Source organism: Phragmites australis, chromosome 20 (genome assembly GCF_958298935.1).
Source record: "Phragmites australis chromosome 20, lpPhrAust1.1, whole genome shotgun sequence".
Taxonomy (NCBI): Eukaryota; Viridiplantae; Streptophyta; class Magnoliopsida; order Poales; family Poaceae; genus Phragmites; species Phragmites australis.
Genome location: NC_084940.1, coordinates 8,490,651 through 8,515,968, shown reverse-complemented (window position 1 = coordinate 8,515,968; position 25,318 = coordinate 8,490,651). Strand labels below are relative to the sequence as shown.

Sequence of the window (25,318 nt, the reverse complement as noted above, 5' to 3'; positions counted from 1 at the left end):
TAGCCTATCAAGTCGTATTAAATGCTATCTGCTCAAGTGTTTTCCTTCCTCAGATACCCCCAGCAAACGAAGTATTGGCCAGCGGATGGGCACTGTCCTGTCCCATAGCATTAAATGCTATGGGATGGTGTTACAGATCGTATCGGGCATGCGGTGTGGGGCGACGGGACATAGCAGGCCGGTCGACCAGGGTATGGTCTGCATACCTACCCTAGCTAGGGATAGTTGGTTTAGTCAGGGTTAAACCAGTCACGTTATTGACACAATTTGTTTATATGTACACTACTCCTACTATATAAATAAGGGATGATTGAGCTTGTAAGAAGAGATGAACACATCTGTAAATAATTTCATACTATCCATTAAAGAATACACATGAGTAGGGCTATTAACTCACGGGAAATCTAAACTTAGATAACCCTTATGTTCTTGAATTTATACATATATATCGAACACGTTGATCACACACCCATTGTCTAATATATCCGAAAATATTGTCAGAGATTAATTCTCGATAAATATAATTTCTAGGAAGGACCGATTTATACTAGATGAGACAATTCCTCGGACCAAACAACAATTAGCCAAAATACGTTGAAATTACGAAAGGAAACCAAAATTGCCTTTTACTACATGAATAATTCTACTTCAATTTGTTCGTTTATGTTTCAGTTAGGTTGACTTTGTGGAAAAAAGATCTTCTGTTCGGTTCCAATTTTGAATTCCTTTCTTCTCTGCAGAAAAAAACCGATCATCGCACACTAGGTAAGCGGTTTCTCTGATGTAACGTTGCAGACTACGTCGTCACTGACACACAACGCGAGAGTTGACCACCACGTCGATCTCCTTCCGTGCGGCAGTCGGCAGGCAGCCGGTCAACGACGACCCGCTACTGGCCCGCCGCCATACTTGGCCCAACCGTCAGTGACCGACAGCCGCTAGATTTCAGCCCGCGCACCGCGCGCGTTGTCCACAGGAGGCCCACGGCACCAGAGCCCTCCTCCTCCGGCCTCCCTTCCACCCCTCTCCGACCCGAAGGCGTGCGGTGCATGCACATGCCGGCGACCGCCGCGCCGCCCGTGCGGCCGCCTTCTCCTCACCCTCCGCCGAGCCGCCCCTCCTGGAGGCTTCCGGAAGCCCCTTCCGGGCCCGTCCCGGCGGGCGCCAGGGCTCCGGCTCGTCGCTCCCACGGCCTCCACGGTCGACTCGCCGGGAGCTCCTCCGACTTCGCCAAGCGCATCGAGCGCGCCTGGCTCATCTCCCAGGTTCCCCACACTCCTAATCACTCATTGTTCCGTGATGTTTTTTTTATCCGATTGGTTCGTCATGCGATGTGCGAAGCTGTAGTCGTATTGAGAAAACTCCGTCGTGGGTGTGGCTAGATTCGGCCCCTTTGTGCTAGGTGTAGGTTGCAACACATGGTCAGGGTTTGTGCATATCGCCGTGTAACCGAAAATGAAAGATTGTGGCGAATTCTCTCGCCGATAATCTGATATACCGAATTCGAGACTCTTCTCGTGGAGAAATTAGTTAGGTATCCATAGGAGGAAAGCAATACGTTGTCGCTATGATGATTCAGACAACCAAGTTACTCCTGTACTCTTGTTTGTAGATGATGCCACGAATAGCATGCGTGGGAGTTGAACTCTTGATCCGAATACTTCATTCGTTGACTTGTTGATGTCTTTGCAATAAATGTGTAAGAAGTGCGTAGTCAATTCCCACGTATTGAAATACCTTATATTATGATAGTTTTGTCAACATGAAAAAGCACTTCTGGTTCAAAAGTTCCCACAACATATTTTTAGCGGATGTGTTCAGACATAATGGAAATCGTGTGGCTGATGAGCAATGAATCAGATATAATAATGCATGTCTTCTATAAAAACTTCTGAATTCCTTCGTTCCGAATGGATCCTTAATGTGGCTGTTTTGCGGAGCTTAGCTAGTTCTTTTATAAGTTGGTGGAGAAGGACTATGATATCTTTAAATTTTGGGGGCTTAAGCTTCCTCATGAAGCTCGAGAATCAAAACTCGTTTGAGGGAGCCTAAGCTTCTGGTTCATTTAAGCTACATAGAACCTCATCCAAACAAGGCCTTAGCTGTTCCACCCCTGTACTGAGCTTGAATGTTCTTTTTGTGAGTATTCAACATCTTAGTTCTTTAGGAGTAGTTGAAGGAAGCTGTGCATCTAGTTTACTCATATCATAACTAATTATGATTGCTAATATAGTCTTGCGGAGTGTGTTAATAATATAATTTTGCAATGCGTTGTGTATTTATAAGCTTGTTTTCTTATTGGGTCAGGAGCGCGTTTGTATCACTTGATTAGTCCAACTACCTGTGTGTATTGTGTATAAAATAAGGAGTACTGTCCCAAAGTTTGGCAAAAACACGGTTTTGGATTCTATTTATGTATATGATAATAATCTAGTTTGGAGAAGATGGATTGAAAATAGGACTGCTACTTCTTCTATTTGTTTGCTTTTAAATCTTGAAAGCTCTAACTAATAAAAGAGATATAATGTAAAATATACGATGCACATTGCTTAAAATAACATGTTTCAGAAGTTAAAATGTATGCTTTGCCAAAAGGGCTGCCTAAGAAAGGTCTCAGTATCTTGTTATTTCATATTGACGTTAGTGAGAGAACAGAATTAAATTCTGTTTGGCTGCAGTCTTACATTCACAATGTGGTGATATGCAGCAACCAAGACCAATTTCTTGTTCATCTCGTCAATCTGCTGGCCATGTGGAGTGCAAGTGGTGTGCGGGCACTGGCTTCTTTATCCTTGGCAACATGTTGTGTGAAGTACCCTAAAAAAATACAAAATGTGTGATATGCTCTGGAAAGGTTGTATAAGTTATTCCTTGCCATATATTTCCAAATCCTGCTGATGCTTTTAAATCCATAAAAGTCTATGTAAAATCAGTAATACATTCATACCTTGCAGCACTTCGTGCTCCATGAACCTAGTTATTTTGACACGACTACATGAATGTGTTACATTTTAACATTAGATATGCTTTTGATTTCAGGGCTTTGCGACTTGTGCTGATTGCAAAGGGACTGGGTTTTGTCACACCTGGTTTTAAGATCAAACCGAATGTAGACTACATGTATGCCAGAATCAAGTTACATACACGTAGTGACGTCATAAGTAAGTAGCAAACACAATATCCATTATTACAACATTACTTTATTACATCAATGATCCAAGGATCTAAAGAAGATTATAAAGCAGTGGAAATAAACTTAGCATGGCGCTTAACTCCACAGGCAATCAAGCGAAAAGTCGTCTGCCTAGAACTCAGCTCCATCTTTTGGGAAGTCCTCGCAGTATTCGTCTTCTGAGTAGCAACAAGATTATGGAGAGAGAGTAAGCATGAGTGTATGTAATACTTAGCAAGTGTGAGAAAGTATGCATGAGGGTCAAAAGTCAAGATAGGCTTAACTCAGGGGTTTATTTGCATAAATACTGTTTTAGGAGTAAAATAGATATAAAAGCAATCTATTTTCTATGTGAATGATTCTTTAAGACCTGAGCCAAGGTTCTAACCACCTTGCTCTCCAAGCGAGGTTCCAATCACCTCTAAACGAAGCTAATTTGAATCACAGTTCCCACCACTGTGATTTACCAGATCCAACCCAAAACCAACCTGGAAACCACTCAACTAATCATGTGAGGAGTCGATGCCGCTCATGATCGTGAGCACAACTGATATATCAGTTTTTACTATGCAAAGATTGTATACTTTACCCATAAGACGTGTCTTCCTATTTTGCTGAGTACTTGTTGGCCGACGGACGACTCTTACACACTTTAGAGGTGTGCGCTAGGAATCCATTGTAAAGTCTTCCAACGTCTTTCTCAGCATGTGCCGATCCGCTTAGGTTTCACCACCGTACGTAAGTGGAGTACACCCTCCACCTCAGAAGCCACCTCTTGCGCCTTACGGTTCTAGGAAGTACACCATTCTATTCCCATACCCCCAAATGACCTTCACAATGCTAAGAGGATAGCAAATTACTCGGTCAGACCCATCCATACCAGGCTTATGGTTGTACAGTTTTCATAGGTGGTCGCTCCACGAAACGGTCCTTAATATAGTCTGGGCAAGACCGTCAGCATCCAACATGGGGAGATAACCTATATTCGATAAAGCCAACATTCTTGCCTGGAACACATCCACAGGCCAACCTACATGCCAACTTGCTCAGTCTCTACTTTCCAAGTCTAAACATTTTACCCAAGTTTAACATTATTAACCAAAACCCATTTTTCCTATACTACCCATGAGTAAGCACAACTAAGCATTTTCTGCCCAGAACATGACAACTAGACTACGGCTACAAGGAAGGTTACGGAAAACTAGTAAACCCTAACAATATGACGAGCATGCAATCTGTAAAATAAAACTTTATAAAAATAGATGTAAAATGTTCAATGATATTTGCCTTCTCCGTTGAGTTGCTCGAAATCCCCGAAGCCTTGATCCTGGATGTTCTCAAACGCCTCCAGACATACTCCTCTATAAGCGAGCAAACACATAAATCAAACACTAGAACAAGTTAGAGCACGATTTAGGAAGATTTGAGCGCAAGAACCGCCCAAATCAGAGCAACGGTGCGAAAACTACGGCTAAATGAATTTTTAAATGATTAAAAACGACAAAAAACTATTTTATGGAATTAAACCTAATTTTTAAAAGGATTAAAACATTTATTCAAAATTTTCTAGAATTATTTTATAGCATAAAACTGATTAAAACAATTTTATGTAATTTATTTGCATTTTTCTGGAAATAAACTAATTTTTATATGCATCAGAACAAATTAAAAACATTTATTTTATCAAAGAATACATTTTTAAACATTATTAGAATTAATATATATTTTCTAAACTATTTTCCAAAATAAAAACATTTATTCTAACCTTAAACTATTTTTCAGAAATAAAACAGAATTAAAAATCTATTAAAAACATATTAAATTTTTTTTATATAAACTATTTTCTATTTTCTGGAATTTTTCTAATAAAGAAAACCTATTTTCCAAATATTCAGATTATCACGAATTAGTTTTCTAAAGAAAAATCCGGATTATCGCGTAACGCTGACGTCAACGGCTGACTAGGCATGCTGACTTGGCTCTGATTTGCTGTCTGGACTGCCACATAGGACAAAGACGCCTACATGGCCGCACACGTGGCACACTGACTAGGCCGAAGGCTATTTAAATCATGTGCGTTGATCTGAGAACGAACGACAGAGATCCAACTAACGCGAAGGGGTAAGTTACTTCTAATCTACACCGATCACACGAGATCTAAAGGTAGAGGGGCAAGCTACCTCGGCTCTGGCTCGGTAAGATGGCGGAGGACGGCCGAAGAAGGGCGGCGACGACGCTGCGATGCTCGGGAGTCGACGGAGAACGGCAGAGCACGACCGGAAGGTGACGGAGAGCTCGTTTGATGGATCGCAGCACGTCGGGGAAGGCTGGAGCTGCTTGGCGACGACGGGCTTCAACGGCGTACGTTCAACGATGATGGAAGCTCGGTGCGGTGGCCAAAAGTCGACGGCGAGGTGTCGAGGATGATGAGATGCGGTCTACAAACACAAGCGCGCACTCAGGAGGCGTCGGGGAAGCTTGGAGCGGCTCGGCGACGGTGAGGTGGCTGGGCGAAGCTTCGGCGGCGGCACGAGACCTCACGGGTGAGGGGAAAATCGAGGGAACTTGGGGGTTTGGGTGCGATGCGATGCGATGCAAGGAGGCTCGACCAAGGATGGGATTTGGATTTATAGAGGAAGGAGGCGGGATTGAGCTGTCCGACGGGGAATAATGACAGCAGCGAGGAATTCGACTCCGTTTCCTTTTCTCTTGTGCTATTTCATCGCGATTTGATCCTAGTGTGATGGCCTTCTTCATTGCAGCGACTGATACTAGAGGAATCGTGGCCTCCATCCTTTACTCACGCGCGAATTCATCGGGATTGAATCGGCAGCTGGCGCGGGAGAAAAGGAAGGAAAGGATTCGGTGGAAAGTGGAAGGAGATGACCAACAGGACCCATAAGGCAGAGAGAGAACAGAAAGAGAGACCAGAGGGAGGGAGAAACGGGCGTGATAGGTTTCGTGTGGCTTGAAGAGCCTCCTGTTGACAAAGGATCAAAGGAACTCAACCATACTGTAAAATTTACTATTCCACAGTAAATCCGCTGATTGTATGTTTTTCTGTATTCTCTGAATATAACTATGGTACTAGATTTTTTTTTTCTGTAACTGCATCAGCTCCATGCTTATTATGACATGTTGTAACTGTTGGATATAAGTTCTCTATTAGGATGTGAGTATGAAGTGGTACTCTCTCTCTCTCTCTCTCCTGCAGATTTTCAGCATTCTTCAGCCTTTCTTGTGCAATGCACTACATGTAGAAAAATAGGATATAAGTTTCCTTCCTCTTGCTTATTTCTGTATGTAAATAGATGAAGGTGCCTATGGTAGCGTGCAGAGGAATATTCTTATCTTTCTGTTATGGCGAGATGATATATTTACCATTTCGGTTTTAAGTTATTCATAATTTGATATGCCGCGCTACAATGTACCATCATAGCAGTTATATCCCTTTTTTAAAGTATTATGTCTTTATCACATCTGAGAATATTTATCTCTGAACTTACCGTTTATTCACTATTTTCTTATGGTAGAAATTCATTAATGTTTCGAACAGATTCCCTCAGGCCATGACATGGGAAAAAAATAATGGTCAAATTAAGTCTAAAATAGTGATAATAAACTGCAACTAGAGCATAAGTTGCATCAGCAAATCAGAAAGTGGTCTAATGTTAGCGCCAGTCAAAAACTTGACATTTATTTAGTGGTCTAATGCAAAAGAGCCAATTAAGCTTCTCACATGTGTACAAGCCCCAAGAGTAAGCTGAGAAAAAAACAATAAATTGTTGCTTGAATTTAGTAGTGAGGATGGCAAAATAATTTCCTTGTGATGCAAAATAAAACCAGTACTTTGCATTTGACTAGTCCACTCAAGTGCAAACCTAAGTGTGTGAATGTTTGAGTGAGGAAACAAAAAGTGAGCGAATGCTGTATTAGTTCCAAGCGTGAATTAGTGATTTAAAAAAAACAAATTGGGGTGGGGGGATTTAGTTTTACTTTGTTATGGTTTCCACAATTAAAATTTCATATCGTTGTAAAGTTACAAATAGTAATTACAGATTGGCACACTGTGGCTAGGTATAGTTTGAGATCTGCTGTGAATTCCTTTCAAATGTTTCTTTTCTAATGGCACACCACAGTATATATTGCGACCATTAAATCTTGTGAATTCTTTAGACCAAATCATCATTGGAAACAGAGATATGCGGTATCATATGGAATAATGGCATCCAGATGAACAATGGAACTGCTTATACAGAATTATTAGTTCATTGCCATTGCAATAATCAAAATACAGTAAACATTCATTGCTACAATTACCATCTTTATTGAGTTTGAATTTTGAATTCTTTTGCAGAAAATGTTACCAGTTTAGACCAATATCAGATTAATTGTCCATAATGCTTTCTAGCTTCTATTGTGTGTGCAAGATTTTTTATGTTTGGTCATTGTGTATTATATTTATATATATATTATATGGTAGCAAATTTTATTTGTAGGGATGGGCAAGTTTTGTTTGATCAAGCAAACAAACTCACGCTACCAGAGTACTTGTTGACACAACTTATGGACAAATGACTTGATTAAATGTCTTTCTTTGCCAGTATGTTCGTGCATATTTTTGGTAATTGTCCGCACCATATTTTCATAGGAAAATTTCTTGTATGCCACTAATTTAGCTGCATTTCGAAGATTCGCAATTATGGCCCACATGTCATTGACGCATGTGGCCCTATGTGTCAGTGAGAGAGGGGTCACATTTTGTCGAAACGAGTCTAAATTAGTGGCAACTGGGCAAATCCCCTTATTTTCACATCGCTGTGTATGATAATTTCTTTCTCATATGGAAGGGATAGACTTTGATTGTTCTTTGTCAGGAACAAATGTTAGCCAAATACGACACTGAAGTTTGTCCATTAGAAACCTTGGACGAGCTGGCTTGTAAATTTTAGAAAATCTTCAAACTTGGTATACTTTCGTGTTTTCTGATAGCACACTATTGAAGATGCCAAAATTTCTTTAGGCACTACATCGAGATCCACAGCATTTCCTAAGGAAGCTAAATGAATTTTATATGGTCATTCATGGATTTACAGCCTTGATTAATAAATCAAGCCGTTCAATAGCTGTTTGCTCAGAATTATTAGTTGGCTTTGGCACTGTCTCTTAGCCTATGTATCAGGGCCAAGTACGCAAAGGACAATGTTTCTATCTACCTTATGCTTACTGTTTTTTTTTCTATCGAAGTAAATGAACTTATCCAAAGATCTGAAGGGATAACAATGTGAAGTATAAATCATCAAGCTTGCAATATTGTTGTATTGCTATGGACAAGCCAGTTATTTGTACTCAGCAATTATGGCTTTTATCCTAGGGATGGTTTTGTTTACTTCCTTTGTCCATTTGGTTAATTGTCCTCAGCAATTCCAAGATGGTCATTTCAATATCTATGCTGATGGTTGAATAATGCATATTGCCCTTGGTATATTGCAATATTTCGCAACATTAATGAATCAACACTGTTTGCATGTTTGTTGTTCCAAATTTGTTTCTTTTTAATGAAGCTTTATGCTTATGATCAACTTGTAACCACAATTTTGGAATGTTTTGTGGTGTATGAGGCTCTCTGTATTGGTTATTAATTTTGGCAAATTATTCTTTGGAAACCTTATGATAGGAAAAACTAAAGCTGAGTGATTCTGTGGAAAAGGGGATGATATTTCCCTCTTTTATCTTTTCTGTTGGGCTCATTTGGCTATGCGGGAGTGATGGTGTCAGCAGTTAAGACAACAAATGCACCAAGGATTGCACTGTTTGAGCCATACAACGCAGATCCTCCAAATGGAAGTAGCCAAAGCTGTTGTTTGTTAGTCATTGCAATTGATAGAACTTACAGTGCAAAACAAATGACAATTGATTGAACTTGTATGAATTAATTGTGACTTTCATGGCATATTTGATATTAGGCATTTCTATTACCCTGAAATGTAAAATTCTGCATTAAATATTTCCAATATATACAGTGTATGTACAAAATAACGTTTCAGTATATAGGGTTCTGTATTTTCTGTTGTCTGTAGCTTGACCTTTGAGAATTGATCTTGAAATCAGGTTTCTTCACGACTCAAGAACAACAATTTTTTTGATATACTTATTGACGAGTTTTGTTTTCTGGAGCTGCTGCTCAGAAATATTAACCTGGCATCAGATGATCAAAACCTGCCTCTTTGTTATGCGATGATTGCTCAGGACTTGTAAAAGAAATCATGGAGATCAAGAGAAGGAAGATGCCGCATGGTCATTTTTAATCTTCCAATGAGTAAATATGATTTTCAACCCCTCCCTCTATATCTTCAGGTACATGCTCCAAGCCACCCCTTACTGTCCCATCTGAAAGGAAATACTTGGATCTATTGTTACTTTTTTTACTAGTGCTATTGATAATTGAATGAAAATGATGCCCACTTTGGGAAATTTGTCATGCACCAGATAACCCTTTGCATGGTCCATTAACTCAATCACACAAATATGTGTATGGGATCCAATTGCTTGTCGATTAGGAATCTTGAGGTGCTGTCAGAATTTGTGTGAGCATCTGCAAGACAATGATGCAGCGTTGTGTTTACGTGTGGTGCTCGCTTGCTCTATATAGTAAGTATTTCATTCGTTCAAAAATAGTAGGCCTATTTCTTGTAGGCTCGGTGTTTGAAATTAGATTTTGATTAAGATTTTCTTACAAAATATATTATTTATAGCTACAAAACCTATATAGTGTGGAATAATTTTGAATTATGAATCTAACTATACAATTTTTATACACTAGATATTCTTATAATTTGATTAAATATTAGCAAAGTACATAAAGTTTAATTTTTCTTAAAAAAATATGTCTACTATTTTTGAACGGACTGAGTATATTAGGGGAACCATTTGATGCATGATGAGTGAGGCATACTGAACCAGGTTGGCCCCGGAAGCTGCTGGGGCGTATCATTGTCGCAATCAAGTTTGTTTGAAACCCAATTGGCTGGCTTCAAGTTTTTTGCCCCCAACAATTGCGGTCCTGAACATCAGGTGTAGCCATTAAAAATTGTCCATCTGCAAAATCAGTGGTAGGGGTTGTTGCATTTAAGGATCTCTTTAGAGTCCAAGGCGCACGCCTGAAATGAGATTCAATTTCTCGCGGAAAATCGATAATTTCTGTTTCATTTCAAAGTCCAGCGAGCAAATGCCAAGGTCATGAGCTAGCAGTTGGACTGGATGGGTGTCGCTATAACGGCATGTCTGGAGCTCAGTGGACTGAAATCGGCCGAAATCTCAATTGATGAGCTCCAGCGACCGGGGGTTAGGTTCCGAGGTGTTCAGGGTTGTGTAGTCATCGGACTTAGAGGGAAACCGTCGGGCAGCAGGCTGCCCCAACGGTGGCGATGGGCGGGGTGCCACCAGCCATGGTGATGGAGTACTGACAGTGGCCGAGGTCGAGTCAAGGGCGTGAAATCAGCTAGGTTAGTGTGGCAGCAGCTGTTGACTACGAATCCGGCTGCGGCTGGGAAGCTCAAAGGTTTGCTTCAAGATCGATCGTTGGATTTCAGCAAGCATCGAAGTCAACTGAACAAGAGAAGCTCCTCTATATTTACTTTGCTTTGAGTCTCTCATTGTTATATTTACTTTGCTTTGATATAGCAAAAATAACAAGAGAATACCTTGTTAATTTTGCTGTATCGTAAGCGAATCTTAGAGAACTTGGTCCAAGTTTACAATGTCTAAGAGCCTATTTGGATCGCAGAAATTTCAGAGGATTTTTGGAGTATTTCAATCATTCGAATTTTTTATAAGGATCCTTTGGAATGAAGGAATGGGCTTGGTAAGTTCTTATGAAATGCATTCCTACAACCCAAATTCCTTAGGAAACCATACACGAGCTGAAACCTTAATATTTTTAGAAGTCCCAATCATTTTCCCTTTCTCTCTCTCCTCTCTCACTTCATTCCTTCAAAATTCATGTGTTATTTCCCTCAGACCATCCAAATACATCATCTCTAACATTCATGTGTTTTAAAATCACGTAGGGTTTCATAGTACGAGGTATTCGATTCCTGCGTTCATCCTATTACCGCGTTGTCAGCTTTTGCCATTCAAAGTGGCATCTCGAAGTTCTGAATGATGGAGGCCCATGCTGCAGCCTCGATGAAGTACCCGTAATGACCGAAGTCAAGCCCGTCTCCATCGGTATTAGAGATACAAATTGGTAAACATAAAGATACCTACCGATCCTTTTTAATTCAAATAATAACATTATTTTTTAATTGAGTAATTTTAGTGTAATTAATTATACTAAAGAGGGTTGATGGATACCCTCAGGTTCACTAATTTGCACCCTTAATTGATATCACTCAGGGATCACAGGTTGCCGTTGTGGCATCATGAATGAGAATGTATCGGTTTTAAGGGAGGGGCTGATCATGACCTGGGACGGTCGGAATTTGTTAGGGGTTGATCAATTCCGTCATAAACTCCATCCATATTTTTCAAATCTTCAAAAGGAAAACGATGGGACTTGGGTCCAGTAAGGGCCTCAACCCCAGTTGCACCATGGGAAGGGGAAGGAATTCTTCAGCATGGCAAATTGCGTATTATTATTTCTAGTATGTGTAGAAATGATTCACTTAATAACATAAAAAAGAGGTAACTGAAGATGGAGAGAAAGGGTTGAGTAGAAAATAAATCAGGTCAATCAAATGTGACATTGATTCACTTAATTCCGGGTCACGTTTTCCTCTGCTTGTACCAAAATTCTTGCACTCGTGCTTCAGTGGAGGTCGCTTTAACGACCAATGGATCTTGGAATTCTCACACCTCACTGAATGAGGCTTGCATTGGGCATTGACCTAGCTATCACAATGAACACATGAGGCTAAAACTTAGAGACTACAATTTACACATGGTACTTGACCCTTGACCCAATGTTCGGTCAAATATGGAAGCAACATGCTTTTAAAGCCCGTTTGGAACACGTGAATTTAAAAATAAAATGCCATGTGCCTTGAATTTCCCACAAGAATTCAGATTTAGGAACACAGAGATAATGCTAAACAGGAAAAGCATGAGAATTAAAGGCGCGGAACAAGGAAACACGAGGTTGAATCCCACGTTTATTTCCTCCCACCAACAGAATATCTGTCACACTCGTGCTTTTCCTAGAAAAAATTCTAGAAAATCCCTCTCTCTCTTCCATCCTCGCATGCCCATCCTTTATGCCTACGGGTCTTTATTATAATAAACTCTGTATTGCAACCTAATATCATATTTTAATCGTATTCCAAGGCCATCTTCGGCACCGCAAAGCCATGGGGGACGCTTCCCACCCCTCGGCTATCCCTCTCCGCCGTCAAAAACACCATCTCGCCGAGCTCCGGTAAGCCTCATCGCCATCTCACAATTGTTGGCTTCCTCCATCACATCCCGTGCCCCACTGACCATCCCTCCGGCATCACAGTACCCAGAGGAAGCTTCGCCGACTGCCAATTTCGCTTCCCCGTCGCCGTAGCTGAGTTCCCGTCAAGCTCCGATCACTACCACCACTTCTCTCTGTCGTCAACCACCACCGAGTCATCTATGACCACCGTGAATCCCTCAGTGAGAATCCCCATCGTCATTTTGTTCGATTGCACCATTTCCCGTCGAGTTTGGTACCTCGTAGCGTGTTCTCGAGTGTCTCTGGCGGTCCTCCAGCCATGCCTGTGGTGTCGCCGCTGTTTTCCTGTCACCGCAGACCACCAAACCCCCCTTTCACCCTCGGTCGTCCGATCGTAGATGAGTGGGCACGATTACACCAATCCATACCCCTTTGCAAACTAGTAAGATCGCGCTACGTGTCACAAAATCCTAATCAGCACTCATGGTCCACATCAGCACCACGTGCCTTCCACGTGTCAGCCACATCGTCCACCTGAGCCCAGTCAGCTTGTTGACGCAATAATTAGGATTTTCAATTAAAAAATAAATCATTTATTCTCTGAAATTAGGTAATTTTACATTTAGACACCAAACTTTTTTGTTTTAAAAAAAGACCCTTTTTCAGCCCTTGTAATTTTACTTTTAGCCCACTGTAGTTTTATTTAATTGCACCTTGAACTTTTATAAATAAGTCCTGAAACTATCTATTTTTATATATTAGCCCTTGTTCTTTTTCAGAAAAGCCCCGATAGCTTAAAACCCTCATAACTTTTTCCGTTATAGCTCCGTTTTAGACGATTCTTGCACTCACACGATCGTAGCAACTAGTACTATCTGTTAGTAGGCTTTTCATAGCGTTCTATTTAGTGTACTGTTATTAAATATTTGTGCTTGCTTATTTTTTGTGTGCACAATTGTAAAAGGAGACTAGCATTACGTGAGCTTGCAGACCAGATCTTTCAAGAGTTTGAGCAACCCGCTGCTAAACGAAAGTGTCCTTGATCACATTAATCCTATTGTAGGAAAGTGTGTCTTTTACTTTCTAATCCCATGCTTTTGTCAATATGAACCCCATGTTTAAGGTTTATTAGTATTTTTCATGATTATCCTTGTCGTTTGTATTGTAGTTTAAGTGTTAAGGGTAGAAATGCTTAGTTATGCTGTCAAGACAGGTGGTTTAAATGTTAATTTGACTAATGATCTCTGCAACAGTTTGAGTAATCTTTTATAGCAACATGAAACATAGGGATCTAGGCAGGTTGGTTTGGTTGGTATGACTGTTGTGTACGTATTGGGTTATATGCAAGTACCTGCTTTATATCCTAAGAATCGGTTCATAGACATATAACCTGGTATAACAGCGCAACCATAAGACTTATATGGTACGGCCTAGCCGATTAATTGGATGTCCTCCTTATTCTGTACGCACCAGTGGACGATTGAGTGGCACAAAAGGGGGTCTCTGTAGTGGATAAAATCTCTGTTAGCGATGAAAGCTTAGTGGGTATTTACGGATTTGAAGACACCTTGTAAAGGCCTTATAGTGATCTCTCGTCACACACCTCAGAAGTGTGTAAGGTACCGACGGGTACTGGCAAAAGAGTTGATCATGACTCATGGGTAAAGTATGCAAACTCTGCAGAGTATAAAACTGATCGATCAGCCGTGCACACGATCAAGAGCGGGTTTGGACTTCTTCATGATTAGTGGGGATCTTGAATGGTTGGTTTTGGGGTAGTCGGATGGTGGTACCCCGATAAGTTGGAAGTCGAATATGGGATATCTGGTGAGTCTGGTTGTCGGATGGAATTCGATGAGCTGTTCGTTTAATGTTGGTGTCATCACACATAATAAATAGGAATCCTAAGTCATTTTTGAGTCCTAAATTAGGATGACATAGATGCAGTAAACATGAATCAAGTCTTTCTTGGTTTAAGCCTTCATACCATGTTTTTCCACACTTGCTGAGTACTCTATATACTCACACTTGCCTTCTCCTAACCTCTTGATGCTGCTCAGAAGATGAGGACTTTGAGGACATCCCGACCATTGGAGCTGAGTTCTAGGAGAATGAAGTTTTCGACCTGAAGAGCATGTTCTAGGCTAGTGCTCCTCCGGACAACCACTGTGAATAGATGAAAGACCTGCTATCGCTGAAAGTTATCTTAGTATTTTCTTTAAAACCTACGTATTATTTTATAACGAATCTTATCGTTATGTAATAACACTATTATGTTATCACTTTTGAACCGTTTGTATGAAATTTAATCCTGATATATATGTGAAAAACATCTTATTTTATCTTTTCAAACCAAGTGTGACAGTCTTTGTGCTTTTTAACTTTTTTTTTTATAACTCGAGCGAGCCAAATTTACTCTCCGTCAAAAACTGCTACAGTACTCCGCAAAGTACTGTACGCTACAGTGCTGCGGAGAGAGAGTGAGGCCTTTATATTTTTGCGGACTACTGTAGCAGCACGTGTCACTGTAGCAGAGCTGTAGCACACTGCTCACGGGGACTGCCAACGGCGGGGGCAGAAAAACGCGTCGGGTGCTGTAGCACAGAGACTGACAGCAGGTCCGGAGAGAGAAAAAGAGGAGTAGAAGGTAGTAAATAGGATAGTTACTGGAGATGAAAAAATAAAGGATGCTATAATAGTGATAGAAGATACTATTATAATATTTTTGAGAATAAAAATTTAAAGTAGTTGTTGGAGATAACCTAAGCTCGCTTCGCAAAGCTGAGAACAGCAAAGAACAACCAGACACTACTAAGCTACAAAATTTGGCAATTGACCTTGGCGTACGGGAGAGCCGATTTAGCCCACTAGGGCTAGCATACTGCACGCGAGTCGAGCTGCAGCCATTTGGATCTGCGACAGCCGCTGCCGAGGCCGTAGCCCTGGGGCTTGCTTAACAGTGCCAAGCCAACCCGCTCAGGCGCTCAAGGTTTCGCTACGGACGAAGAGGAGGACACCGCTCTTAGACGGCGGCCAATCAGATGGAGCGAAAAATTGTAGAGAGAGAGAGAAAAGGGCCGGCCTCTCTCTCCCTCCCTCTCTCCTGTCTTTCTGCCTCCTCTGCTCATTTGGCATTTGCCCTGCTCTCCAAACACCAACTAATTTTGCCGCCCCATCTCTCTCTCTCGCTCTTTCTCTCTCTCTCCACACATCTTTAAAACGGCACCTCGCTAGGCCATCGTAGTTGGCCACCTACCCCCTCTCTCTCTCTCTCGCTCTCTCTCCACGCGCAATGGCGAAGCCGCGCAAGAATAGCACCGCCGCCCATAGCAACAACACAGCCCAAGCCGCCGCGGCCCCCGGCGGCGACGTCGCGGTGCGCGCGAAGCCGAAGCGCACGCGGAAGAGCGTGCCCAGGGAGTCCCCCTCGCAGCGCAGCTCCGTCTACCGCGGCGTCACACGGTACAGGCCGCTGGCTGGCTAGCTTGCCTATCACGACGCCGAGAGGCCTTTCAGCTGCCGGCTATTCGCTCGGCGATCACGCCCTGTTCTTCGGCTAATCACCTCGCTAGCTAATCGCAGGCACCGGTGGACCGGCCGGTTCGAGGCGCACCTGTGGGACAAGAACAGCTGGAACGAGTCCCAGAACAAGAAGGGCAAGCAAGGTCAGTTTAATCCCGCTTATTTACTGCTACCGCTACAGTTCAGTCACAGGATCGTAACAAGAATCCATATAAAATAGTGGTCCAATTAAACCTTGTAATATTTAGAATCACGGCTTTCATTTTTAAAGATGACATCAGTAGGATCTTGATTGACCCTTGTCAGCTAGAAGCTTAGTTAATTATTGATTGATCTTTGTTCGAGGAGAGGATTCTGACCATCTTGTTCTTGTTGGTGCATGCAGTTTACCTCGGTGAGGCTCTCGAGTCACGGCCTTGGCATGAGAGAAGCTCTCTCTCTCTCTCAGGAAAAAAAGAGAGAGAAGAGGATTATAACTGATCTCAGCTTAAGCATGTGCTAATCACTGTGGTTATCTCCAATGGATTCGTGCAGGGGCGTACGACGACGAGGAGGCAGCGGCGCGGGCGTATGACTTGGCGGCATTGAAATATTGGGGCCCCGACACCGTCCTCAACTTCCCGGTACCGCCAAAATTTATTGGTCGCACGCCGCAACAGTAGCGTACCGTATTTATTCCACATAGTTCTCCACAGCTTAATTCTTCGGCGTGTCGTGACTTTTCGAGCTGAATTCGGCCACGGGCAGTTTTTAAAAGTTCAGAACTACAGAATTACAGACTCATTTTGCAGTTTTAAAAATAGTTTCAATCCCCCATTTCTTTCTTTCTTTCTTATTTTTAGAAACACCAGTACAAGAGCATTCCCCCTTTCTTTCACTTGAAGCAGATAACAGCATTGCATCTGCAGGAGGGAGTTGATTTTTTGTTTCTCCTTTTTGGACTTACTGTATCTGTAAATGGCTTTTCCAGGCGTCTGCATACGAAGAGGAGCTGAAAGAAATGGAGGGGCAGTCCAGGGAAGAGTATATTGGATCCTTAAGGAGGTAATAATCTTAGTACTGTACTAGATAGCACGGCTCTTTTGACAGCCAACTCAGTGATCAGATTGATTTTTGAAAGTACTAATCCCATGAAAATGAATTAACAGTACCGAATCACATCCATGTTTAACCAAATAATCAGGTCAATGAAATTTATCCACAGGAAAAGCAGTGGATTCTCAAGAGGTGTTTCGAAATACCGAGGTGTCGCGAGGTAATCTTCACGGCTTTGAAATTCTTTTGTTTGAAACGAGACCTCAAGTATCCATGTAGTGGGGCTGAACGGGAAAAAAATCATGAATTCGTATCAAATGTCAATTTTTACAGACATCACCACAACGGGAGATGGGAGGCGCGGATCGGCCGTGTTTTTGGAAATAAGTATCTCTACCTCGGCACTTACGGTAAATTCAATTCTGGACATAATATCATTTTTCGCTAAAAATACAACAGTATAAGAAATCAATGAACCATAGGTTATGGCAGCCTTATAAACTGCATTAACTTTTTGAGCTACTCCTATAAATTATTCTTTCGTACATGGAGTATGCCTGATCCTGAAATCCAAATCTAGTAGCATTAAGAACAAGTTGTTCGGGCAACTGTACTGCAGCCTACACTACTAGCGGTATGTGTGTCGTAGTGACGAGTCTGCCCACAACATTTGGAGCAAATTTCTTGACCATATAAATTCCCAACTAATTCCTGCGCCCTGTGATCGTAATGGCTGGATTAGACTCCAACCGATGGCACGTGCAAGCCACGTGTGCAGTTCTGGATTAGCAGCGATACGCACAATCCAACAAAAAAGGATATTATAGGCATATTTCAAACACTATATCAGAAATAAAACTTTACAAAGCATGTTTAAGATATCTATTTTGTTGAATTGTGCGTATCAATTATTTATTGATCTAAGGACTAATACGGTTTGCACTGTAAGACCCAAAGATTTGGTCCGACAAAAGTCCTGTTTGAAACGTCAGATTCTATCATGAATTTCATATAGACTCATAATCGACGAGTGGACAATTCAAATTCTCTTGTTCCAAATGACACGGGGAGGAAAAGAACAATAGCAACCGAAAAATCCTACACGCGTAGCAAGCGAAAATTCAGGAACACTCTTGGTGACAAATGGTAAACTCTTAGCAAGTGTCTTTTTTAAAACTTTATCCATATGCATAGCAAATTAACAATACTCTTTCCCAAAAAGCTAGGAAATCGTCCCCACAATTTAAATACATAACGAACTAGTCCATGGCCATGAAGTTTGGGAATGCTCCAGATCGAAACAGTTGGGGCAAGCAATGGCAGGAGGCTAGGCCATCTGAGCCATTCGCAGCAACTTGAATTCCAGTTCGTTGGGGGATTAGATGCAGTTGTTAGCAATAACAACTCATATTCAATGATAACTCAAATAAGATAATATACAGAGCATATGAGAGAGCACAGAAGAAAGACTCTGATAACATATACATTCAGAATAAGAACTGTATTACTAACAGCAGTGACATCAGTGTGGTAGACCACAGCATTGAAGCACCAACTCCCAACGCTCCCCCTGATGGAGCCTACATCCATTAACACGAGGATTAGCACAATTAATACACTCCCAGAGAGGAGATGCAGTGATGTGTGCTGTGCCTGTCCTGTCGCTAGCACAACACACAAATGTGGGTGCACCTAAGCCTCTACTAAAACCCTCCACACGTCGTCTTCAGTGCAACCCGTTTGCAACGCAGGAACTTCATGTTATTTTTGATGAAATTTCATATAAAATACTAGTTTTATTCCGATCAGATCATGAAAATTCCCGGTGTTACCATAGGTGAATTTGCAAGATTCATATGAAATTAATGATTTTCATACTAATTAATTTAGTTGGAGTTCTACTGTTCGCGCATTAAGCCTTTTCTGGAGCAAATGAGAAAAATCAAGAAGGGTCGCACTAATTCCTGCAAAAATATTAAAAAATTCTCCAAAAAATCGAGTCTTTTAGGCTGACCGGTTGTTGCGTGAACCTATTGCGCGGCAGCGACGCAGGAGGAGGCGGCGATGGCGTACGACATGGCGGCCATCGAATACCGGGGACTGAACGCGGTCACCAACTTCGACCTCAGCCGGTACATCAAGTGGCTCCGCCCCGGCGCCGACGGGATGGCCGCCGCCGCCGTCGCCGCTGCCCAGAACCCGCACCCGATGCTGGCCAGCCTGGTGCAGGAGCTGCCGCCGGTGGACCACCTCCAGGGCGCGGAGGCGCATTTCCCGCCGCCGCCAAGAACGTTGCTGGGCCACACCCCGACGACGTCGGCGCTCAGCCTGCTGCTGCAGTCGCCCAAGTTCAAGGAGATGATCGAGCGGACATCGGCTGCCGAGAGCAGTACCACCACGTCGTCCTCGCCGCCGCCGACGCCGTCCCCGCACCGGCAGTCGTCGCCGCCGCCGACGCAGCAGCAGCAGGCGGCCAAGTACGGCGGCGCCTCCTCGCCGCAGTGCAGCTTCCCCGAGGACATACAGACCTTCTTCGGGTGCGAGGACGTCGCCGGCGTCGAGTACGCCGACGTGGACGACCTGTTCTTCGGCGACCTGGCCGCGTACGCGTCGCCGGCATTCCACTTCGAGCTGGACTTGTAGTTGACACGCTTTTAATCAGCGTTAATATCTATTAATTCAGCTGGTTTTTTGCAAATAGGAGAGCCGGATCACCAGATGAAAAGAAAGAAATGGAGAAAGAAACAAGAAGAGGCAGTAGCACAGAAACAGAGTGCTTAGTCTGTTCAGAGGTTTATTTATTTATTTTTACAGTGGTAGTGAAAACTGAAGAATTAAGATTGTATTTTTTTTCTCTCCTTGCTACCTGAGGTAGAGTGAGTGAGTGAGTGAGCAAGAGATTATTCCATTTGTTTCATTTCATCCCTGACAAAAAGAAAAGAGCAACCATATATATTCATAAACACCCGAGAATTATTTTTCCTTCTAAAATGCAGTACGTCCTTATCTTTAATTGCATCGATTCACATGGATGGCCCTTGGTCCTGAGCAATCCTGTCAGTTAGTAGGCTGGTTTTCTGAAACATTGTCTCGGGCTCTCAGCACTCGAGTTCTGAAGATTTGCAGCCACTCATCGGAGTTACGGGCTTACTGCGTATTCTCAGCTCAAGTACGCGGCTGCAAGCTGAAGACGTCCTTGCTCTGCACTTGTGCCGGCATAATTCTGCCGGTGCAGACTACAGAGCGACCACAGCTTCAGTGTGCTCGCTGTAAGATGGGACGCGCACTGGCAGTGAAAAGCATGTGGCTGGAAATGGAATGGTCGATCACTGACTCGGCCCGGAGCACTTCACATGACACCGTGGGGCCGTCGCAGTCGCAGGTCGCCGCTGCCCGTGTGCCAGCCACTCGTTCTGGACGACGACGGGTCGGCTGGCTGCCGGTGTCCTGCCGGCAGCAGCCGATCGAGCATTATCCACGGCGAGGCGTGTGCTTTGGATGGTTCTTCGTTGAAACTGACGCGTTTTGATGGTGTGTCATGGCGTGGCGACGACGAAAGGTGCGTATGGAGGTGTTCTTCAAATCATCGTCGCTTTGTCAGTTGATACGTACGGATGGATTTAGCCGCTTAAAGATTCATCGGTGTTTATTGTCTTCGCTTCGATCAATATACTCCTTGCTTTTGGCCTTTTTAGAGGTTGAGGTGTTGAGAAACTTCCCTAATTTATTGGAAACAAAATTATTTGTCTTTGCTAATGTCGCGGTGGCGGAGGATGCAAAGATATGCTATGGATGCTTCTTGCCGTGAGCACCCCACAAATTTGTGCATGGAAGAAGGGGTTTAAGACGAGGTGACCACCTGATGACACCCATGCTGTTCATCTTGGCGATCGGTCAGTTGTAACACCTCGCTATGTATACTGAAGCAGACATTCTGAAAGTGATCATGTCTGTAACAGTCAGACTAAGACCCTATTTATTTCCACTCAAGATTATATCTGATCCTAAAAGATGTTTATTTGGAGTACTAGCTTCTGCAACTATAGATTGCAGTTAAGCTAATAATGTTTGCTTGTAAGATTGCACGGGCGCCTGAGGCCTGAGTAGTCCAAATAGTGGGAGTTGATGTGACGTCCTCTTTTGTTGCGTCTCTTCGTGCGCAGTCCAGCCCATCTCTCTCAGACAAACTGGACCCATCCGTCATCCCTCTTCCTCCGCTCCTCCCGTGCCTATGCCTACCCTCACGCCGCAACCGCACCGCCCGATTTCGCCGCCCACATCTCCGCGTCCGCGCCCCACGTCTCCGCATTGGGACGCTCCTTCTCCGCGCTATAAATGGCTTCCGCAGCACCCCGCCGCCCTCCCGTTCTCCCTCCACCCCACCGCCCTGTGACACCCGTTTTCACCGGCCCAACCCACATCCCTTTTCGCCAGCCCAGCCCATTCCTTCTCCCTCTTTCTCTGACAACTCGGCCCACCCGTTAGCTCCCTCCCCGTCATCCGCGCCGTGCTCGCTCCCGTGCTCGGTGCGGCGCCGCAACCGCCCGTCCGAGATCGCTGGCGCCCTCGTCTCCACTCGCGCCCGTGAATTCCGCGACCGCCGCACGCGCGCCTATATATGTCGCCCAGCCCGCCGCTCTCCTGTTCGCCCACAGCCCTGCCGCTCCACACCATCGCCGAGCGCCATTGCTGTCGCCGCACTCCGCGAAGCGCCGGCCGCCGCAGCCAAGCTTCCCCAGCGTGTTTGAGGTCGCTACCAGCACCACAAGAGCCCGAGGAACGCATCTCACCCCTTGGCTCTCCCTCTCCGCCACCAGAAACACCACCTCGCCAAGCTCCGGTAAGCCTCACCGCCGCATCGTTATCGCTGGCTTCCTCCGAAGCTTTTTGAGGTCGGCTGACCGGTTCTTCAGCACCACAGGACCCCGAGGCTTCCTCGACCCTCAATTTTCCGTCTCCCACACCAAAACCTTGTCCCCGAAGATTGTCGTCGACTCCTGCCACCGTTCACCACTGCTCGCCAACGCCGAGACGCCGCCGCCCGCCGTAAAGCCCTTAGTGAGACTCCCCCTCATCATCTCTTTTGATTGTGCCGTTTATCGTCGAGTTTGGTAGCCCGTAGCCCTTGTTCGCGTGCTGCCGGTGATGTTCCGACCATGTCCGAGGCGGCTCCGCCATCTCCTTGTCACTGCCGACCGCCGATTTCCCCCAAACACCATGGGCCGTCAGATCTCATATTTGCGGTCGAGATCGCATACCCCTTCGGGTGTGTAACCGGTCCACCATGGACCAGTGGACCCAGTCCACAGCACCGGTCCACAAACCCAGTCAGTGGCCTCGTAAGCGTCACGTCAGTTAATTTCACCCACTCAACATCCTCGCAAGCCGCCACCTCAGCCATTCGAGCCCAATCAGCGTGATGACGCAATACTTAGGTTTTTCAATTCAAAAATAAATCATTAAACCTCCAAAATAAGGTAATTTTACATATAGGCCCCCAAAATTTTCAGTTTTCACAAAAAGACCCTTTTCAGCCCTTGTAATTTTACTTTTTAGCCCCTGTAGTTTTATTTATTTGCATATAGGTCCCTGAAATCTTACACATAAGTCCCTAGAGCTTTCTATTTTTTCCAAATTAGCCCCTATTATTTTTTAGAAAAGCCCATGTAGCTTAAAACCCTCATAATTTTTTTCATACAAGCTCTGTTTTAGGCAATTCTTGCGCTCCCGCAATCGTAGCTGCGAGTTATATCCGTTAGTAATCTTTTTATAGTGCCTTGCTACTGTTTGGTGTACTGTTCTTAGATGTTTCTGTTTGTTTATTTCCGGTGTGCGCGATTGCAATAGGAGACGAGCAGTTCGTGAACCTGTAGGATCAGACTTTCGAGGAGTTTGAACAACCCGCAGTTGAAGGCAAGTGTCCTTGATCACATCAATCCCAGTGTAGAAAATTGTATCTTTTATTTTTCTAGATGCATGCTTGTCAATATAAATCCTATGTTTATGGTTTACTAGTACTTTCCCTATTGTCCTTGTCGCTTCTGTTATAGTTTGAGTGTCAAGGGTAGAAATGCTTAGTTGTGCTATCAAGTCGAGTGGGGTAAATGTTAATCTGATTATTGGTCTAAACAACATGAACCGATTTGGGTAATATTTGTAGAAACTTTGATCATAGGAAGCAGATTGGTTTGGTTGGTATGGTTGTTGTATGCGCATTAGGTGATGTGCAAGTATCTGCTGTAGATCCCAAGGACCGGTTTGTGAAGCCTATAACCCGGTATAACAGCGCAACCATGAGGCTTATATGGGTACGGCCTAACCAATTAATTAGATGTCCTCCTTATTCTATACGCATCATTTGGCTGTTGAGTGACACAAGATGGGGTATCTGCAATGAATGGAATCCCTGTTAGCGGTGAAACCTTAGTGGGTGCATATGGATTTGGAGGCGCTTTATAAAGGCCTTGTAGTGAGACCTCGGCTCTACACATCGGAAGTGTGAAGCAAAACGGGAATCACAACTCGTGGGTAAAGTATGCAAACTCTGTAGAGTATAAAACTGATCGATCAGCCGTACTCATAGTCAAGAGCGGGCTTGGACTTCTTCATGATTAGTTAGGGACCTTGGATAGTTGGTTTTGGGTAATTGGGTGGTGTCCCGATGAGTTAGTAGCCAGATATGGAATATCTGGTGAGTCTAGTAGTCAGATGGAATCCGATGAGCTGTTCCTTTAATGTTGGTGTCATCACATATAGTAAATAGGATTACTATATCTTTTTGACTCCTAGATTAGAATGATATAGATGCAGTAAACCTGAGTTAAGCCTTTGTTGCCTTAATCCTTCATGTCATGTTTTCCCACACTTGCTAAGTACCCTGTGTACTCACGCTTGCTTTCTCCCAACCTCTTGATGTTGCTCAGAAGGTGAGGATTTCGAGGACATCCTGACCAATGGAGATGAGTTCTAGGCGAAAGAAGATGTCGACCTGAAGACCATGTCGTGGGCTGGCGCTCCCCCAGACAAAGCATGTGGATGGATGGAAGATATGCTATCGCTGGAAGTTATCGTAGTGTTTTCTTTAAGACCTATGGGTAATTTTGTAATGAACCTTATCATTATATAATGACACTGTTATGTTATCACTTATGAAGCCACCGCATGTATAGAAACTTGATCTTGTCATACATGTGGAATGCATCTAGTTTGTTCTCTTGAAAACCGGGTGTGACACACCTCAAATCGCACCGCCGCCATTGCCGCCTCGAAGCTCTATCACGCACCGTCTGACGCGTCTGAGCCCTCCCCAACGACTCCGAACCCGCCATCGGCTTCCCAGGGGCATGAGGAGTATTCTCCGCCGCCCATCAACATCGATCCGCCGCTGCACGACCTCCCCGTCGATCTTCGGTAAGCATCATCACCATCTAACCATCAACATCCCCCTCCATTGCGCTCTGAGGCCCACTAACCCTCTCTTCGGCTTCGCAGGACCTCTAGCAAGCTCTCCTGACCCGCGGCATTGCTTTTTTGTCACCGTAGCCGAGCCCCCATTGAGCTCCGACCCTGTTGTCGCCTTCTCACCATCACCGATCACCGTCGAGGCATCTCTGACCGCCGTGAAGCCCTCAGTGAGAATCCCCATCATCGTCTCTTTTGTTTGCGCCGCTTCCCGTCGAGTTTGGTAGCCCATAGCGTGATCCCCTATGTCACCGGCGATGCTCTAGTGAGAACCAAGGTGGCGTCGTCGCTTATCTATCGCCTATGGCCGCCAACCCTCCCCAATTGCCCTCGTCTGTCTGATCGTTGATGAACGACCACGATTAGGTCCAACCAGACCCCTTCATGAGCCACTATGAAGCCGTCACGTGGCACATAAGCCTAGTCAAATTATGTGATCTATGTCAGCGTCACGCGTCGTCCACGTGTCGGCCACATCACCCACCCAAGCCTAGTCAGCCTACTGATGCATTAATTAGGTTTTTCAATTAAAAAATAAATCATTTAATATATGAAATTAGGTAATCTTGCATTTAGGCCCTTAGAATTTACTGTTTTCACAATTATGCCCCTATCAGTACTGTTATTTTACTTTCAACCCTCTGGATTTTTTACTTATTTACAAATAGGTCCCTCAATTTTATAAATAAGCCTTGAAACTTTCAGTTTTTACA

The 25,318-nt window shown here is 43.8% G+C and overlaps 1 protein-coding gene and 1 long non-coding RNA gene across 6 annotated transcripts; both read left to right on the top strand.

Annotated features, from left to right (window-relative positions):
• The first annotated feature begins 838 nt into the window (after positions 1 to 838).
• Positions 839 to 8,843, top strand: LOC133902218 (uncharacterized). Its single transcript, XR_009906845.1, has 4 exons — positions 839 to 1,265; positions 2,708 to 2,854; positions 3,040 to 3,161; positions 3,281 to 8,843. It is a non-coding gene; the product is annotated as an uncharacterized LOC133902218 (long non-coding RNA).
• A 6,662-nt stretch (positions 8,844 to 15,505) lies between these two features.
• On the top strand, positions 15,506 to 20,142 carry LOC133902217 (AP2-like ethylene-responsive transcription factor At1g16060). 5 transcript variants are annotated; one of them, XM_062343818.1, is made up of 8 exons: positions 15,506 to 16,049; positions 16,170 to 16,252; positions 16,495 to 16,503; positions 16,644 to 16,732; positions 17,080 to 17,153; positions 17,293 to 17,364; positions 17,478 to 17,554; positions 19,189 to 20,142. In XM_062343818.1, exons 1-8 carry the CDS (start codon positions 15,880 to 15,882, stop codon positions 19,785 to 19,787), a joined length of 1,173 nt encoding a protein of 390 aa, XP_062199802.1. In that variant the 5' UTR covers positions 15,506 to 15,879; the 3' UTR covers positions 19,788 to 20,142. The 5 variants fall into 5 exon arrangements, with proteins under 5 accessions (XP_062199802.1, XP_062199803.1, XP_062199804.1 ...); XM_062343820.1 differs by having other exon boundaries at positions 15,511 to 16,049; positions 17,314 to 17,364; XM_062343822.1 differs by having other exon boundaries at positions 15,923 to 16,049; positions 16,160 to 16,252.
• Positions 20,143 to 25,318: the final 5,176 nt, after the last annotated feature.